Genomic DNA, 17,777 nt, shown 5'->3' with positions numbered 1-17,777 from the left:
AGTCTGCAGCTATAGAAGCAGTATCAGTGATGCTGAGGTCATGGGGCTCACCCCTGGCCCCAGGTGAGCTGTGCAGGGAGTCTGCAGCTCATAGAAGCATTATCGGTGATGCTGAGGTCATGGGGCTCACCCCTGCCCCCAGGTGAGCTGTGCAGGGAGTCTGCAGCTCATAGAAGCAGCATCAGTGATGCTGAGGTCCTGGGGCTCACAACTGGCCCCAGGTGAGCTGTGCAGGGAGTCCACAGCTTATAGAAGCAGTATCAGTGATGCTGAGGTCCTGGGGCTCACCCCTGGCCCCAGGTGAGCTGTGCAGGGAGTCCACAGCTCATAGAAGCAGCATCAGTGATGCTGAGGTCCTGGGGCTCACCCCTGGCCCTAGGTGAGCTGTGCAGGGAGTCCACAGCTCATAGAAGCAGTATCAGTGATGCTGCAGTCATGGGGTGACTCCCTGGCCCCCAGGTGAGCTGTGCAGGGAGTCTGCTGCTCATAGAAGCAGTATCAGTGATGCTGAGGTCATGGGGCTCATCACTGACCCCAGGTGTGCTGTGCAGGGAGTGCAGCTCATAGAAGCAGAATCAGTGATGCTGAAGTCATGGGGTTCATCCTGGCCCCCAGGTGAGCTGTGCAGGGAGTCTGCAGCTCATAGAAGCAGTATCAGTGATGCTGAGGTCCTGGGGCTCACCCCTGGCCCCAGGTGAGCTGTGTGGGGACTGCAGGTCTGTCTTGGAGCCTCAGCCGTTGCCTTCTGTCTTCCAATGTCAGCAGCACATATTCAGACATGCCATAAACCACTGGAGGCAACGTAATTCAATTTAAAACTGACTGAATAACTCATTACATTTACTCAAATGCAAATACAACTGTTCATTCACTCACATCAGAGCTCTCTGGTTTAGCCTCGCATTCCTCCCTCACATCGCTGGTGAGATAAATATATCAAATAATTACAGCTGCTCAACAAGTTTTTAGAAAGAAGACTCACTTGAGCACTTAAGAACACCGAGGTCTTGTAAGCCGTGAGGGATGACTGCCCGGATGCGAGACCTGGAAAGCAAGAGAAAAGAAAGATTACTGAGAAAATGAGAGGCCTCAAAGCATGAAAGGATGGTTCAGCGAGCTCTGGGGGGGCATGTCACACCTCAAAGCATGGAAAGGATGGCTCAGATAGGTCTGGGGGGGCATGCGTGTCACACCTCAAAGCATGGAAAGGATGACTCAGTGAGCTCTGGGGGGGGGCATGTCACACCTCAAAGCATGGAAAGGATGGCTCAGATAGGTCTGGGGGGGCATGCGTGTCACACCTCAAAGCATGGAAAGGATGGCTCAGATAGGTCTGGGGGGGCATGTCACACCTCGAAGCATGGAAAGGATGGCTCAGCGAGGTCTGGGGGGCGTGTCACACCTCAAAGCATGGAAAGGATGACTCAGCGAGCTCTGGGGGGCATGTCACACCTAAAACGCATGGAAAGGATGGCTCAGCGAGCTCTGGGGGGGCATGTCACACCTCAAAGCATGGAAAGGATGGCTCAGCGAGCTCTGGGGGGGTGCATGTCACACCTCAAAGCATGGAAAGGATGGCTCAGCGAGGTCTGGGGGCTTGCATGTCACACCTCGAAGCATGGAAAGGATGGCTCAGCGAGCTCTGGAGGGCTTGCATGTCACACCTCAAAGCATGAAAGGATGGCTCAGCGAGCTCTGGGGGGCATGTCACACCTCAAAGCATGGAAAGGATGGCTCAGCGAGCTCTGGGGGGCATGTCACACCTCAAAGCATGGAAAGGATGACTCAGCGAGCTCTGGGGGGGCATGTCACACCTAAAAAGCATGGAAAGGATGGCTCAGCGAGCTCTGGGGGCTTGCATGTCACACCTCGAAGCATGGAAAGGATGGCTCAGCGAGCTCTGGGGGGCTTGCATGTCACACCTCAAAGCATGAAAGGATGGCTCAGTGAGCTCTGGGGGGCTTGCATGTCACACCTCAAAGCATGGAAAGGATGACTCAGCGAATTCTGGGGGGCATGTCACACCTCAAAGCATGGAAAGGATGACTCAGCGAGCTCTGGGGGGCATGTCACACCTCAAAGCATGGAAAGGATGACTCAGCGAGCTCTGGGGGGGGGGCATGTCACACCTAAAAAGCATGGAAAGGATGGCTCAGCGAGCTCTGGGGGGGCATGTCACACCTCAAAGCATGGAAAGGATGGCTCAGAGAGGTCTGGGGGGGCATGCGTGTCACACCTCAAAGCATGGAAAGGATGGCTCAGCGAGCTCTGGGGGGCATGTCACACCTAAAAAGCATGGAAAGGATGGCTCAGCGAGCTCTGGGGGGGCATGTCACACCTCGAAGCATGGAAAGGATGGCTCAGGGAGCTCTGGGGGGGCATGTCACACCTGGAAGCATGGAAAGGATGGCTCAGCGAGCTCTGGGGGGCTTGCATGTCACACCTCAAAGCATGAAAGGATGGCTCAGCGAGCTCTGGGGGGCTTGCATGTCACACCTCAAAGCATGAAAGGATGGCTCAGCGAGCTCTGGGGGGCATGTCACACCTCAAAGCATGGAAAGGATGGCTCAGAGAGCTCTGGGGGGTATGTCACACCTCAACGCATGGAAAGGATGGCTCAGCGAGCTCTGGGGGGCATGTCACACCTCAAAGCATGTAAAGGATGGCTCAGAGATGTCTGGGGGGCATGTCACACCTCAAAGCATGGAAAGGATGGCTCTGCGAGCTCTGGGGGGGCTTGCGTGTCACACCTCAAAGCATGGAAAGGATGGCTTAGCGAGGTCTGGGGGGCATGTCACACCTCAAAGCATGGAAAGGATGGCTCAGAGAGCTCTGGGGGGGGCATGTCACACCTCAAAGCATGGAAAGGATGGCTCAGCGAGCTCTGGGGGGGCGTGCGTGTCACACCTCAAAGCATGGAAAGGATGGCTCAGCGAGGTCTGGGGGGCATGTCACACCTCAAAGCATGGAAAGGATGGCTCAGCGAGCTCTGGGGGGTATGTCACACCTCAAAGCATGGAAAGGATGGCTCAGCGAGCTCTGGGGGGGTGCATGTCACACCTCAAAGCATGGAAAGGATGGCTCAGCGAGGTCTGGGGGCTTGCATGTCACACCTCGAAGCATGGAAAGGATGGCTCAGCGAGCTCTGGGGGGCTTGCATGTCACACCTCAAAGCATGAAAGGATGGCACAGCGAGCTCTGGGGGGCATGTCACACCTCAAAGCATGGAAAGGATGGCTCAGCGAGCTCTGGGGGGCATGTCACACCTCAAAGCATGGAAAGGATGACTCTGCGAGCTCTGGGGGGGCATGTCACACCTAAAAAGCATGGAAAGGATGGCTCAGCGAGCTCTGGGGGCTTGCATGTCACACCTCGAAGCATGGAAAGGATGGCTCAGCGAGCTCTGGGGGGCTTGCATGTCACACCTCAAAGCATGAAAGGATGGCTCAACGAGCTCTGGGGGGCTTGCATGTCACACCTCAAAGCATGGAAAGGATGACTCAGCGAATTCTGGGGGGCATGTCACACCTCAAAGCATGGAAAGGATGACTCAGCGAGCTCTGTGGGGCATGTCACACCTCAAAGCATGGAAAAGATGACTCAGCGAGCTCTGGGGCGGCATGTCACACCTAAAAAGCATGGAAAGGATGGCTCAGCGAGCTCTGGGGGGCATGTCACACCTCAAAGCATGGAAAGGATGGCTCAGAGAGGTCTGGGGGGGCATGTGTGTCACACCTCAAAGCATGGAAAGGATGGCTCAGCGAGCTCTGGGGGGCATGTCACACCTAAAAAGCATGGAAAGGATGGCTCAGCGAGCTCTGGGGGGGCATGTCACACCTCGAAGCATGGAAAGGATGGCTCAGCGAGCTCTGGGGGGGCATGTCACACCTCGAAGCATGGAAAGATGGCTCAGCGAGCTCTGGGGGGATTGCATGTCACACCTCAAAGCATGAAAGGATGGCTCAGCGAGCTCTGGGGGGCTTGCATGTCACACCTCAAAGCATGAAAGGATGGCTCAGCGAGCTCTGGGGGGCATGTCACACCTCAAAGCATGGAAAGAATGGCTCAGAGAGCTCTGGGGGTAGTATGTCACTTCTCAAAGCATGGAAAGGATGGCTCAGCGAGCTCTGGGGGGCATGTCACACCTCAAAGCATGTAATGGATGGCTCAGAGAGGTCTGGGGGGCATGTCACACCTCAAAGCATGGAAAGGATGGCTCAGCGAGCTCTGGGGGGGCGTGCGTGTCACACCTCAAAGCATGGAAAGGATGGCTTAGCGAGGTCTGGGGGGCATGTCACACCTCAAAGCATGGAAAGGATGGCTCAGAGAGCTCTGGGGGGGGGCATGTCACACCTCAAAGCATGGAAAGGATGGCTCAGCGAGCTCTAGGGGGGCGTGCGTGTCACACCTCAAAGCATGGAAAGGATGGCTCAGCGAGGTCTGGGGGGCATGTCACACCTCAAAGCATGGAAAGGATGGCTCAGCGAGCTCTGGGGGGTATGTCACACCTCAAAGCATGGAAAGGATGGCTCAGCGAGCTCTGGGGTGGTGCATGTCCCACCTCAAAGCATGAAAGGATGGCTCAGAGAGGTCTGGGGGGCATGTCACACCTCAAAGCATGAAAGGATGGCTCAAAGAGGTCTGGGGGGCATGTAACACCTCAAAGCATGGACAGGATGGCTCAGCGAGGTCTGGGGGGTGTGTCACACCTCAAAGCATGGAAAGGATGGCTCAGCGAGCTCTGGGGGGGCATGTCACACCTCAAAGCATGAAAGGATGGCTCAGCGAGCTCTGGGGGGGCATGTCACACCTCAAAGCATGGAAAGGATGGCTCAGCGAGCTCTGGGGGGCTTGCATGTCACACCTCAAAGCATGAAAGGATGGCTCAGAGAGGTCTGGGGGGCATGTCACACCTCAAAGCATGGAAAGGATGGCTCAGCGAGCTCTGGGGCGCATGTCACACCTCAAAGCATGGAAAGGATGGCTCAGAGAGGTCTGGGGGGCTTGCATGTCACACCTCAAAGCTTCTAAAGGATGGCTCAGCGAGCTCTGGGGGGCATGTCACACCTCAAAGCATGGGAAGGATGGCTCAGCGAGCTCTGGGGGGCATGTCACACCTCAAAGCATGGGAAGGATGGCTCAGCGAGCTCTGGGGGACTTGCATGTCACACCTCAAAGCATGGAAAGGATGGCTCTGCGAGGTCTGGGGGGGCATGTAACACCTCAAAGCATGGGAAGGATGGGTCAGCGAGCTCTGGGGGGGTGCATGTCACACCTCAAAGCATGGGAAGGATGGGTCAGCAAGCTCTGGGGGGGGGCATGTCACACCTCAAAGCATGGAAAGGATGGCTCAGCGAGCTCTGGGGGGCATGTCACACCTCAAAGCATGGAAAGGATGGCTCAGCGAGCCCTGGGGGGGGCATGTCACACCTCAAAGCTGGGAAAGGATGGCTCAGAGAGGTCTGTGGGGGCTTGCATGTCACACCTCAAAGCATGGAAAGGATGGCTCAGCGAGGTCTGGGGGGCTTGCATGTCACACCTCAAAGCATGGAAAGGATGGCTCAGCGAGGTCTGGGGGGGCTTGCATGTCACACCTCAAAGCATGGAAAGGATGGCTCAGCGAGGTCTGGGGGGCTTGCATGTCACACCTCAAAGCATGAAAGGATGGCTCAGCGAGCTCTGGGGGGCATGTCACACCTCAAAGCATGGAAAGGATGGCTCAGCGAGCTCTGGGGGGCATGTAACACCTCAAAGCATGGACAGGATGGCTCAGCGAGGTCTGGGGGGCTTGCATGTCACACCTCAAAGCATGGAAAGGATGGCTCAGAGAGGTCTGGGGGGCATGTCACATCTCAAAGCATGGAAAGGATGGCTCAGCGAGCTCTGGGGGGCATGTAACACCTCAAAGCATGGTAAGGATGGCTCAGCGAGCTCTGGGGGGGGCATGTCACACCTCAAAGCATGAAAGGATGGCTCAGTGAGGTCTGGGGGGCATGTCACACCTCAAAGCATGGAAAGGATGGCTCAGTGAGCTCTGGGGGGCATGTCACACCTCAAAGCATGGAAAGGATGGCTCAGCGAGCTCTGGGGGGGTGCATGTCACACGTCAAAGCATGAAAGGATGGCTCAGAGAGGTCTGGGGGGCATGTCACACCTCAAAGCATGAAAGGATGGCTCAGAGAGGTCTGGGGGGGCATGTCACACCTCAAAGCATGGAAAGGATCGCTCAGCGAGCTCTGGGGGGCATGTCACACCTCAAAGCATGGAAAGGATGGCTCAGAGAGGTCTGGGGGGCTTGCATGTCACACCTCAAAGCATGGAAAGGATGGCTCAGCGAGCTTTGGGGGGGCATGTCACACCTCAAAGCATGGGAAGGATGGCTCAGCAAGCTCTGGGGGGGTGCATCTCACACCTCAAAGCATGAAAGGATGGCTCAGAGAGGTCTGGGGGGGCATGTCACACCTCAAAGCATGAAAGGATGGCTCAGAGAGGTCTGGGGGGGGCATGTCACACCTCAAAGCATGGAAAGGATGGCTCAGCGAGCTCTGGGGGGCATGTCACACCTCAAAGCATGGAAAGGATGGCTCAGAGAGGTCTGGGGGGCTTGCATGTCACACCTCAAAGCATGGAAAGGATGGCTCAGCGCGGTCTAGGGGGGCATGTCACACCTCAAAGCATGGAAAGGATGGCTCAGAGAGGTCTGGGGGGCTTGCATGTCACACCTCAAAGCATGGAAAGGATGGCTCAGCGCGGTCTAGGGGGGCATGTCACACCTCAAAGCATGAAAGGATGGCTCAGAGAGGTCTGGGGGGGCATGTCACACCTCAAAGCATGGAAAGGATGGCTCAGCGCGGTCTAGGGGGGCATGTCACACCTCAAAGCATGGAAAGGATGGCTCAGCGAGGTCTGGGGGGGCATGTCACAACTCAAAGCATGAAAGGATGGCTCAGAGAGGTCTGGGGGGGCATGTCACACCTCAAAGCATGGAAAGGATGGCTCAGCGAGCTCTGGGGGGTTGCATGTCACACCTCAAAGCATGAAAGGATGGCTCAGAGAGGTCTGGGGGGCATGTCACACCTCAAAGCATGGAAAGGATGGCTCAGAGAGGTCTGGGGGGCTTGCATGTCACACCTCAAAGCATGGAAAGGATGGCTCAGCGAGCTCTGGGGGGCATGTAACACCTCAAAGCATGGACAGGATGGCTCAGCGAGCTCTGGGGGGGCATGTCACACCTCAAAGCATGAAAGGATGGCTCAGAGAGGTCTGGGGGGCATGTCACACCTCAAAGCATGGAAAGGATGGCTCAGCGAGCTCTGGGGGGGCATGTCACACCTCAAAGCATGAAAGGATGGCTCAGCGAGCTCTGGGGGGGCATGTCACACCTCAAAGCATGAAAAGGATGGCTCAGAGAGGTCTGGGGGGCTTGCATGTCACACCTCAAAGCATGGAAAGGATGGCTCAGAGAGGTTTGGGGGGCATGTCACACCTCAAAGCATGGAAAGGATGGCTCAGCGAGCTCTGGGGGGGCATGTCACACCTCAAAGCATTGAAAGGAGGGCTCAGCAAGCTCGTGGGGGCGTGCATGTCACACCTCAAAGCATGAAAGGATGGCTCAGAGAGGTCTGGGGGGGCATGTCACACCTCAAAGCATGGAAAGGATGGCTCAGATAGGTCTGGGGGGGCATGCGTGTCACACCTCAAAGCATGGAAAGGATGGCTCAGATAGGTCTGGGGGGGCATGTCACACCTCAAAGCATGGAAAGGATGGCTCAGCGCGGTCTAAGGGGGCATGTCACACCTCAAAGCATGGAAAGGATGGCTCAGCGAGGTCTGGGGGGGCATGTCACACCTCAAAGCATGGAAAGGATGGCTCAGCGAGCTCTGGGGGGTTGCATGTCACACCTCAAAGCATGGAAAGGATGGCTCAGCGAGGTCTGGGGGGCTTGCATGACATCAAAGCATGGAAAGGATGGCTCAAAGAGGTCTGGGGGGGCGTGTGTGTCACACCTCAAAGCATGGAAAGGATGGCTCAGCGAGCTCCGGGGGGCATGTCACACCTCAAAGCATGGAAAGGATGGCTCAGAGAGGTCTGGGGGGGCATGTCACACCTCAAAGCATGGAAAGGATGGCTCAGCGAGCTCTGGGGGGCATGTCACACCTCAAAGCATGGAAAGGATGGCTCAGCGAGGTCTGGGGGGGCTTGCATGTCACACCTCAAAGCATGGGAAGGATGGCTCAGCGAGCTCTGGGGGGCATATCACACCTCAAAGCATTGGAAGGATGGCTCAGCGAGCTCTGGGGGGGGTATGTCACACCTCAATGCATGGAAAGGATGGCTCAGCGAGCTCTGGGGGCATGTCACACCTCGAAGCATGGAAAGGATGGCTCAGCGAGCTCTGGGGGGGGCATGTCACACCTCAAAGCATGGAAAGGATGGCTCAGCGAGCTCTGGGGGGGATGTCACACCTCAAAGCATGGAAAGGATGGCTCAGCGAGGACTGGGAGGGGGCATGTCACACCTCAAAGCATGGAAAGGATGGCTCAGTGAGCTCTGGGGGGCTTGCATGTCACACCTCAAAGCATGGAAAGGATGGCTCAGTGAGGTCTGGGGGGCATGTCACACCCCGAAGCATGGAAAGGATGGCTCAGCGAGGTCTGGGGGGGCTTGCATGTCACACCTCAAAGCATGAAAGGATGGCTCAGCGAGCTCTGGGGGGGCATGTCATACCTCAAAGCATGGAAAGGATGGCTCAGCAAGGTCTGGGGGGCATGTCACACCTCAAAGCATGGAAAGGATGGCTCAGCGAGCTCTGGGGGTTGCATGTCACACCTCAAAGCATGGAAAGGATGGCTCAGCGAGCTCTGGGGGGGATGTCACACCTCAAAGCATGGAAAGGATGGCTCAGCGAGGTCTGGGGGGGCATGTCACACCTCAAAGCATGGAAAGGATGGCTCAGTGAGGTCTGGGGGGCATGTCACACCTCGAAGCATGGAAAGGATGGCTCAGCGAGGTCTGGGGGGGCTTGCATGTCACACCTCAAAGCATGGAAAGGATGGCTCAGCGAGCTCTGGGGGGGCATGTCACACCTCAAAGCATGGAAAGGATGGCTCAGCGAGGTCTGGGGGGCATGTCACTCCTCAAAGCATGGAAAGGATGGCTCAGCGAGCTCTGGGGGTTGCATGTCACACCTCAAAGCATGGAAAGGATATCTCAGCGAGGTCTGGGGGTTGCATGTCACACCTCAAAGCATGGAAAGGATGGCTCAGAGAGGTCTGGGGGGAATGTCACACCTCAAAGCATGGAAAGGATGGCTCAGCGAGCTCTGGGGGGGCGTGCGTGTCACACCTCAAAGCATGGAAAGGATGGCTCAGCGAGGTCTGGGGGGCATGTTACACCTCAAAGCATGGAAAGGATGGCTCAGCGAGCTCTGTGGGGGGGGCATGTCACACCTCAAAGCATGGAAAGGATGGCTCAGAGAGGTCTGGGGGGCTTGCATGTCACACCTCAAAGCATGGAAAGGATGGCTCAGCGAGCTCTGGGGGGCATGTCACACCTCAAAGCATGGAAAGGATGGCTCAGAGAGGTCTGGGGGGCATGTCACACCTCAAAGCATGGAAAGGATGGCTCAGCAAGCTCTGGGGGGTTGCATGTCACACCTCAAAGCATGGAAAGGATGGCTCAGAGAGGTCTGGGGGGCATGTCACACCTCAAAGCATGGAAAGGATGGCTCAGAGAGCTCGGGGGGTGGTATGTCACACCTCAAAGCATGGAAAGGATGGCTCAGCGAGGTATGGGGGGCATGTCACACCTCAAAGCATGGAAAGGATGGCTCAGCGAGCTCTGGGGGGCTTGCATGTCACACCTCAAAGCATGGAAAGGATGGCTCAGCGAGCTCTGGGGGGCTTGCATGTCATACCTCGAAGCATGGAAAGGATGGCTCAGCGAGGTCTGGGGAGGCTTGTATGTCACACCTCAAAGCATGAAAGGGTGGCTCAGCGAGCTCTGGGGGGCTTGCATGTCACACCTCAAAGCATGGAAAGGATGGCTCAGAGAGGTTTGGGGGGCATGTCACACCTCAAAGCATGAAAGGATGGCTCAGAGAGCTCTGGGGGGGCGTGCGTGTCACACCTCAAAGCATGGAAAGGATGGCTCAGATAGGTCTGGGGGGGCATGTCACACCTCAAAGCATGGAAAGGATGGCTCAGCGCGGTCTAAGGGGGCATGTCACACCTCAAAGCATGGAAAGGATGGCTCAGAGAGCTCTGGGGGGGGGCATGTCACACTCAAAGCATGGAAAGGATGGCTCAGCGAGCTCTGGGGGGGGCGTGCGTGTCACACCTCAAAGCATGGAAAGGATGGCTCAGCGAGGTCTGGGGGGCATGTCACACCTCAAAGCATGGAAAGGATGGCTCAGCGAGCTCTGGGGGGTATGTCACACCTCAAAGCATGGAAAGGATGGCTCAGCGAGCTCTGGGGTGGTGCTTGTCACACCTCAAAGCATGAAAGGATGGCTCAGAGAGGTCTGGGGGGCATGTCACACCTCAAAGCATGAAAGGATGGCTCAGAGAGGTCTGGGGGGCATGTAACACCTCAAAGCATGGACAGGATGGCTCAGCGAGGTCTGGGGGGTGTGTCACACCTCAAAGCATGGAAAGGATGGCTCAGCGAGCTCTGGGGGGCATGTCACACCTCAAAGCATGAAAGGATGGCTCAGCGAGCTCTGGGGGGGCATGTCACACCTCAAAGCATGGAAAGGATGGCTCAGCCAGCTCTGGGGGGCTTGCATGTCACACCTCAACGCATGAAAGGATGGCTCAGAGAGGTCTGGGGGGCATGTCACACCTCAAAGCATGGAAAGGATGGCTCAGCGAGCTCTGGGGGGCATGTCACACCTCAAAGCATGGAAAGGATGGCTCAGAGAGGTCTGGGGGGCTTGCATGTCACACCTCAAAGCATGGAAAGGATGGCTCAGCGATCTCTGGGGGGCATGTCACACCTCAAAGCATGGGAAGGATGGCTCAGCGAGCTCTGGGGGGCATGTCACACCTCAAAGCATGGGAAGGATGGCTCAGCGAGCTCTGGGGGACTTGCATGTCACACCTCAAAGCATGGAAAGGATGGCTCTGCGAGGTCTGGGGGGGCATGTAACACCTCAAAGCATGGGAAGGATGGGTCAGCGAGCTCTGGGGGGTGCATGTCACACCTCAAAGCATGGGAAGGATGGGTCAGCAAGCTCTGGGGGGGGGATGTTACACCTCAAAGCATGGAAAGGATGGCTCAGCGAGCTCTGGGGGGCATGTGACACACCTCAAAGCATGGAAAGGATGGCTCAGCGAGCCCTGGGGGGGGGGCATGTCACACCTCAAAGCTGGGAAAGGATGGCTCAGAGAGGTCTGTGGGGGCTTGCATGTCACACCTCAAAGCATGGAAAGGATGGCTCAGCGAGGTCTGGGTGGCTTGCATGTCACACCTCAAAGCATGGAAAGGATGGATCAGCGAGGTCTGGGGGGGCTTGCATGTCACACCTCAAAGCATGGAAAGGATGGCTCAGCGAGGTCTGGGGGGCTTGCATGTCACACCTCAAAGCATGGAAAGGATGGCTCAGCGAGCTCTGGGGGGCATGTCACACCTCAAAGCATGGAAAGGATGGCTCAGCGAGCTCTGGGGGGCATGTAACACCTCAAAGCATGGACAGGATGGCTCAGCGAGGTCTGGGGGGCTTGCATGTCACACCTCAAAGCATGGAAAGGATGGCTCAGAGAGGTCTGGGGGGCATGTCACATCTCAAAGCATGGAAAGGATGGCTCAGCGAGCTCTGGGGGGCATGTAACACCTCAAAGCATGGAAAGGATGGCTCAGCGAGCTCAGGGGGGGCATGTCACACCTCAAAGCATGAAAGGATGGCTCAGTGAGGTCTGGGGGGCATGTCACACCTCAAAGCATGGAAAGGATGGCTCAGTGAGCTCTGGGGGGGCATGTCACACCTCAAAGCATGGAAAGGATGGCTCAGCGAGCTCTGGGGGGGTGCATGTCACACCTCAAAGCATGAACGGATGGCTCAGAGAGGTCTGGGGGGGCATGTCACACCTCAAAGCATGAAAGGATGGCTCAGAGAGGTCTGGGGGGCATGTCACACCTCAAAGCATGGAAAGGATCGCTCAGCGAGCTCTGGGGGGCATGTCACACCTCAAAGCATGGAAAGGATGGCTCAGAGAGGTCTGGGGGGCTTGCATGTCACACCTCAAAGCATGGAAAGGATGGCTCAGCGAGCTTTGGGGGGGCATGTCACACCTCAAAGCATGGAAAGGATGGCTCAGCAAGCTCTGGGGGGGTGCATCTCACACCTCAAAGCATGAAAGGATGGCTCAGAGAGGTCTGGGGGGGCATGTCACACCTCAAAGCATGAAAGGATGGCTCAGAGAGGTCTGGGGGGCATGTCACACCTCAGAGCATGGAAAGGATGGCTCAGCGAGCTCTGGGGGGCATGTCACACCTCAAAGCATGGAAAGGATGGCTCAGAGAGGTCTGGGGGGCTTGCATGTCACACCTCAAAGCATGGAAAGGATGGCTCAGCGAGCTCTGGGGGGCATGTCACACCTCAAAGCATGAAAGGATGGCTCAGTGAGGTCTGGGGGGCATGTCACACCTCAAAGCATGGAAAGGATGGCTCAGCGAGCTCTGGGGGGGCATGTCACACCTCAAAGCATGAAAGGATGGCTCAGTGAGGTCTGGGGGGCATGTCACACCTCAAAGCATGGAAAGGATGGCTCAGCGAGCTGTGGGGGGGTGCATGTCACACCTAAAAAGCATGAAAGGATGGCTCAGAGAGGTCTGGGGGGGCATGTCACACCTCAAAGCATGGAAAGGATGGCTCAGCGCGGTCTAGGGGGCATGTCACACTTCAAAGCATGGAAAGGATGGCTCAGCGAGGTCTGAGGGGGCATGTCACACCTCAAAGCATGAAAGGATGGCTCAGAGAGGTCTGGGGGGGCATGTCACACCTCAAAGCATGGAAAGGATGGCTCAGCGAGCTCTGGGGGGTTGCATGTCACACCTCAAAGCATGGAAAGGATGGCTCAGAGAGGTTTGGGGGGTTGCATGTCACACCTCAAAGCATGGAAAGGATGGCTCAGAGAGGTTTGGGGGGCATGTCACACCTCAAAGCATGAAAAGGATGGCTCAGAGAGGTCTGGGGGGCTTGCATGTCACACCTCAAAGCATGGAAAGGATGGCTCAGAGAGGTTTGGGGGGCATGTCACACCTCAAAGCATGGAAAGGATGGCTCAGCGAGCTCTGGGGGGGCATGTCACACCTCAAAGCATGGAAAGGAGGGCTCAGCAAGCTCGTGGGGGCTTGCATGCCACACCTCAAAGCATGGAAAGGATGGCTCAGGTAGGTCTGGGGGGGCATGCGTGTCACACCTCAAAGCATGGAAAGGATGGCTCAGATAGGTCTGGGGGGGGCATGTCACACCTCAAAGCATGGAAAGGATGCCTCAGCGCGGTCTAAGGGGGCATGTCACACCTCAAAGCATGGAAAGGATGGCTCAGCGAGGTCTGGGGGGCATGTCACACCTCAAAGCATGGAAAGGATGGCTCAGCGAGCTCTGGGGGGTTGCATGTCACACCTCAAAGCATGGAAAGGATGGCTCAGCGAGGTCTGGGGGGGCTTGCATGACATCAAAGCATGGAAAGGATGGCTCAAAGAGGTCTGGGGGGGCGTGTGTGTCACACCTCAAAGCATGGAAAGGATGGGTCAGCGAGCTCTGGGGGGAGGGGGGGTATGTCACACCTCAAAGCATGGAAAGGATGGCTCAGCGAGCTCTGGGGGGCATGTCACACCTCAAAGCATGGAAAGGATGGCTCAGAGAGGTCTGGGGGGGCATGTCCCACCTCAAAGCATGGAAAGGATGGCTCAGCGAGCTCTGGGGGGCATGTCACACCTCAAAGCATGGAAAGGATGGCTCAGCGAGGTCTGGGGGGGCTTGCATGTCACACCTCAAAGCATGGGAAGGATGGCTCAGCGAGCTCTGGGGGGCATGTCACACCTCAAAGCATTGGAAGGATGGCTCAGTGAGCTCTGGGGGGGGTATGTCACACCTCAAAGCATGGAAAGGATGGCTCAGCGAGCTCTGGGGGCATGTCACACCTCGAAGCATGGAAAGGATGGCTCAGCGAGCTCTGGGGGGGCATGTCACACCTCAAAGCATGGAAAGGATGGCTCAGCGAGCTCTGGGGGGGATGTCACACCTCAAAGCATGGAAAGGATGGCTCAGCGAGGTCTGGGAGGGGGCATGTCACACCTCAAAGCATGGAAAGGATGGCTCAGCGAGCTCTGGTGGGCTTGCATGTCACACCTCAAAGCATGGAAAGGATGGCTCAGTGAGGTCTGGGGGGCATGACACACCTCGAAGCATGGAAAGGATGGCTCAGCGAGGTCTGGGGGGGCTTGCATGTCACACCTCAAAGCATGAAAGGATGGCTCAGCGAGCTCTGGAGGGGCATGTCACACCTCAAAGCATGGAAAGGATGGCTCAGCAAGGTCTGGGGGGCATGTCACACCTCAAAGCATGGAAAGGATGGCTCAGCGAGCTCTGGGGGTTGCATGTCACACCTCAAAGCATGGAAAGGATGGCTCAGCGAGCTCTGGGGGGGATGTCACACCTCAAAGCATGGAAAGGATGGCTCAGAGAGGTCTGGGGGGGGCATGTCACACCTCAAAGCATGGAAAGGATGGCTCAGTGAGGTCTGGGGGGCATGTCACACCTCGAAGCATGGAAAGGATGGCTCAGCGAGGTCTGGGGGGGCTTGCATGTCACACCTCAAAGCATGGAAAGGATGGCTCAGCGAGCTCTGGGGGGGCATGTCACACCTCAAAGCATGGAAAGGATGGCTCAGCGAGGTCTGGGGGGCATGTCACACCTCAAAGCATGGAAAGGATGGCTCAGCGAGCTCTGGGGGTTGCATGTCACACCTCAAAGCATGGAAAGGATATCTCAGCGAGGTCTGGGGGTTGCATGTCACACCTCAAAGCATGGAAAGGATGGCTCAGAGAGGTCTGGGGGGAATGTCACACCTCAAAGCATGGAAAGGATGGCTCAGCGAGCTCTGGGGGGGCGTGCGTGTCACACCTCAAAGCATGGAAAGGATGGCTCAGCGAGGTCTGGGGGGCATGTCACACCTCAAAGCATGGAAAGGATGGCTCAGCGAGCTCTGTGGGGGGCATGTCACACCTCAAAGCATGGAAAGGATGGCTCCGAGAGGTCTGGGGGGCTTGCATGTCACACCTCAAAGCATGGAAAGGATGGCTCAGCGAGCTCTGGGGGGCATGTCACACCTCAAAGCATGGAAAGGATGGCTCAGAGAGGTCTGGGGGGCATGTCACACCTCAAAGCATGGAAAGGATGGCTCAGCAAGCTCTGGGGGGTTGCATGTCACACCTCAAAGCATGGAAAGGATGGCTCAGAGAGGTCTGGGGGGCATGTCACACCTCAAAGCATGGAAAGGATGGCTCAGAGAGCTCGGGGGGTGGTATGTCACACCTCAAAGCATGGAAAGGATGGCTCAGCGAGGTATGGGGGGGGCATGTCACACCTCAAAGCATGGAAAGGATGGCTCAGCGAGCTCTGGGGGGCTTGCATGTCACACCTCAAAGCATGGAAAGGATGGCTCAGCGAGCTCCGGGGGGCTTGCATGTCATACCTCGAAGCATGGAAAGGATGGCTCAGCGAGGTCTGGGGAGGCTTGCATGTCACACCTCAAAGCATGAAAGGATGGCTCAGCGAGCTCTGGGGGGCTTGCATGTCACACCTCAAAGCATGGAAAGGATGGCTCAGAGAGGTTTGGGGGGCATGTCACACCTCAAAGCATGAAAGGATGGCTCAGAGAGCTCTGGGGGGCGTGCGTGTCACACCTCAAAGCATGGAAAGGATGGCTCAGCGAGCTCTGGGGGGGCGGGGTATCTCACACCTCAAAGCATGGAAAGGATGGCTCAGATAGGTCTGGGGGGCGTGTCACACCTCAAAGCATGGAAAGGATGGCTCAGCGAGCTCTGGGGGGACTTGCATGTCACACCTCAAAGCATGGAAAGGATGGCTCAGCGAGCTCTGGGGGGCTTGCATGTCACACCTCGAAGCATGGAAAGGATGGCTCAGCGAGCTCTGGGGGGGCGTGCGTGTCACACCTCAAAGCATGGAAAGGATGGCTCAGCGAGCTCTGGGGGGGATGTCACACCTCACAGCATGGAAAGGATGGCTCAGCGAGGTCTGGGGGGGGGCATGTCACACCTCAAAGCATGGAAAGGATGGCTCAGTGAGGTCTGGGGGGCATGTCACACCTCGAAGCATGGAAAGGATAGCTCAGCGAGGTCTGGGGGGGCTTGCATGTCACACCTCAAAGCATGGAAAGGATGGCTCAGCGAGCTCTGGGGGGGCAGGTCACACCTCAAATCATGGAAAGGATGGCTCAGTGAGGTCTGGGGGGCATGTCACACCTCAAAGCATGGAAAGGATGGCTCAGCGAGCTCTGGGGGTTGCATGTCACACCTCAAAGCATTGAAAGGATATCTCAGCGAGGTCTGGGGGTTGCATGTCACACCTCAAAGCATGGAAAGGATGGCTCAGAGAGGTCTGGGGGGAATGTCACACCTCAAAGCATGGAAAGGATGGCTCAACGAGCTCTGGGGGGGCGTGCGTGTCACACCTCAAAGCATGGAAAGGATGGCTCAGAGAGGTCTTGGGGGCATGTCACACCTCAAAGCATGGAAAGGATGGCTCAGCGAGCTCTAGGGGGGCATGTCACACCTCAAAGCATGGAAAGGATGGCTCAGCAAGGTCTGGGGGGCATGTCACACCTCAAAGCATGGAAAGGATGGCTCAGCGAGCTCTGGGGGTTGCATGTCACACCTCAAAGCATGGAAAGGATGGCTCAGCGAGCTCTGGGGGGGATGTCACACCTCAAAGCATGGAAAGGATGGCTCAGTGAGGTCTGGGGGGCATGTCACACCTCGAAGCATGGAAAGGATGGCTCAACGAGGTCTGGGGGGGCTTGCATGTCACACCTCAAAGCATGGAAAGGATGGCTCAGTGAGCTCTGGGGGGGCATGTCACACCTCAAAGCATGGTAAGGATGGCTCAGCGAGGTCTGGGGGGCATGCCACACCTCAAAGCATGGAAAGGATGGCTCAGCGAGGTCTGGGGGGCATGTCACACCTCAAAGCATGGAAAGGATGGCTCAGCGAGCTCTGGGGGGGCATGTCACACCTCAAAGCATGGAAAGGATGGCTCAGCAAGGTCTGGGGGGCATGTCACACCTCAAAGCATGGAAAGGATGGCTCAGCGAGCTCTGGGGGTTGCATGTCACACCTCAAAGCATGGAAAGGATGGCTCAGCGAGCTCTGGGGGGGATGTCACACCTCAAAGCATGGAAAGGATGGCTCAGCGGGGTCTGGGGGGGGCATGTCACACCTAAAAGCATGGAAAGGATGGCTCAGTGAGGTCTGGGGGGCATGTCACACCTCGAAGCATGGAAAGGATGGCTCAGCGAGGTCTGGGGGGGCTTGCATGTCACACCTCAAAGCATGGAAAGGATGGCTCAGCGAGCTCTGGGGGGGCATGTCACACCTCAAAGCATGGAAAGTATGGCTCAGCGAGGTCTGGGGGGCATGTCACACCTCAAAGCATGGAAAGGATGGCTCAGCGAGCTCTGGGGGTTGCATGTCACACCTCAAAGCATGGAAAGGATATCTCAGCAAGGTCTGGGGGTTGCATGTCACACCT

At 56.8% G+C, this 17,777-nt stretch overlaps 1 protein-coding gene across 1 annotated transcript in view; it reads right to left on the bottom strand.

The window, feature by feature from the left end:
- The window catches only part of LOC147725752 (NXPE family member 1-like), a 280,513-nt gene that overhangs the window by 90,371 nt on the left and 172,365 nt on the right, over positions 1–17,777 (bottom strand). Inside the window, exon 4 of the mRNA XM_086964425.1 lies at positions 983–1,044. Coding sequence (XP_086820551.1) covers positions 983–1,044 — 62 coding nt within the window. The remainder of the gene's footprint in view (positions 1–982; positions 1,045–17,777) is intronic.

Source organism: Lissotriton vulgaris, chromosome 3_2, assembly GCF_964263255.1.
Source record: "Lissotriton vulgaris chromosome 3_2, aLisVul1.2, whole genome shotgun sequence".
Taxonomy (NCBI): domain Eukaryota; kingdom Metazoa; phylum Chordata; class Amphibia; order Caudata; family Salamandridae; genus Lissotriton; species Lissotriton vulgaris.
This window is presented reverse-complemented; position numbering and strand designations above follow the sequence as displayed.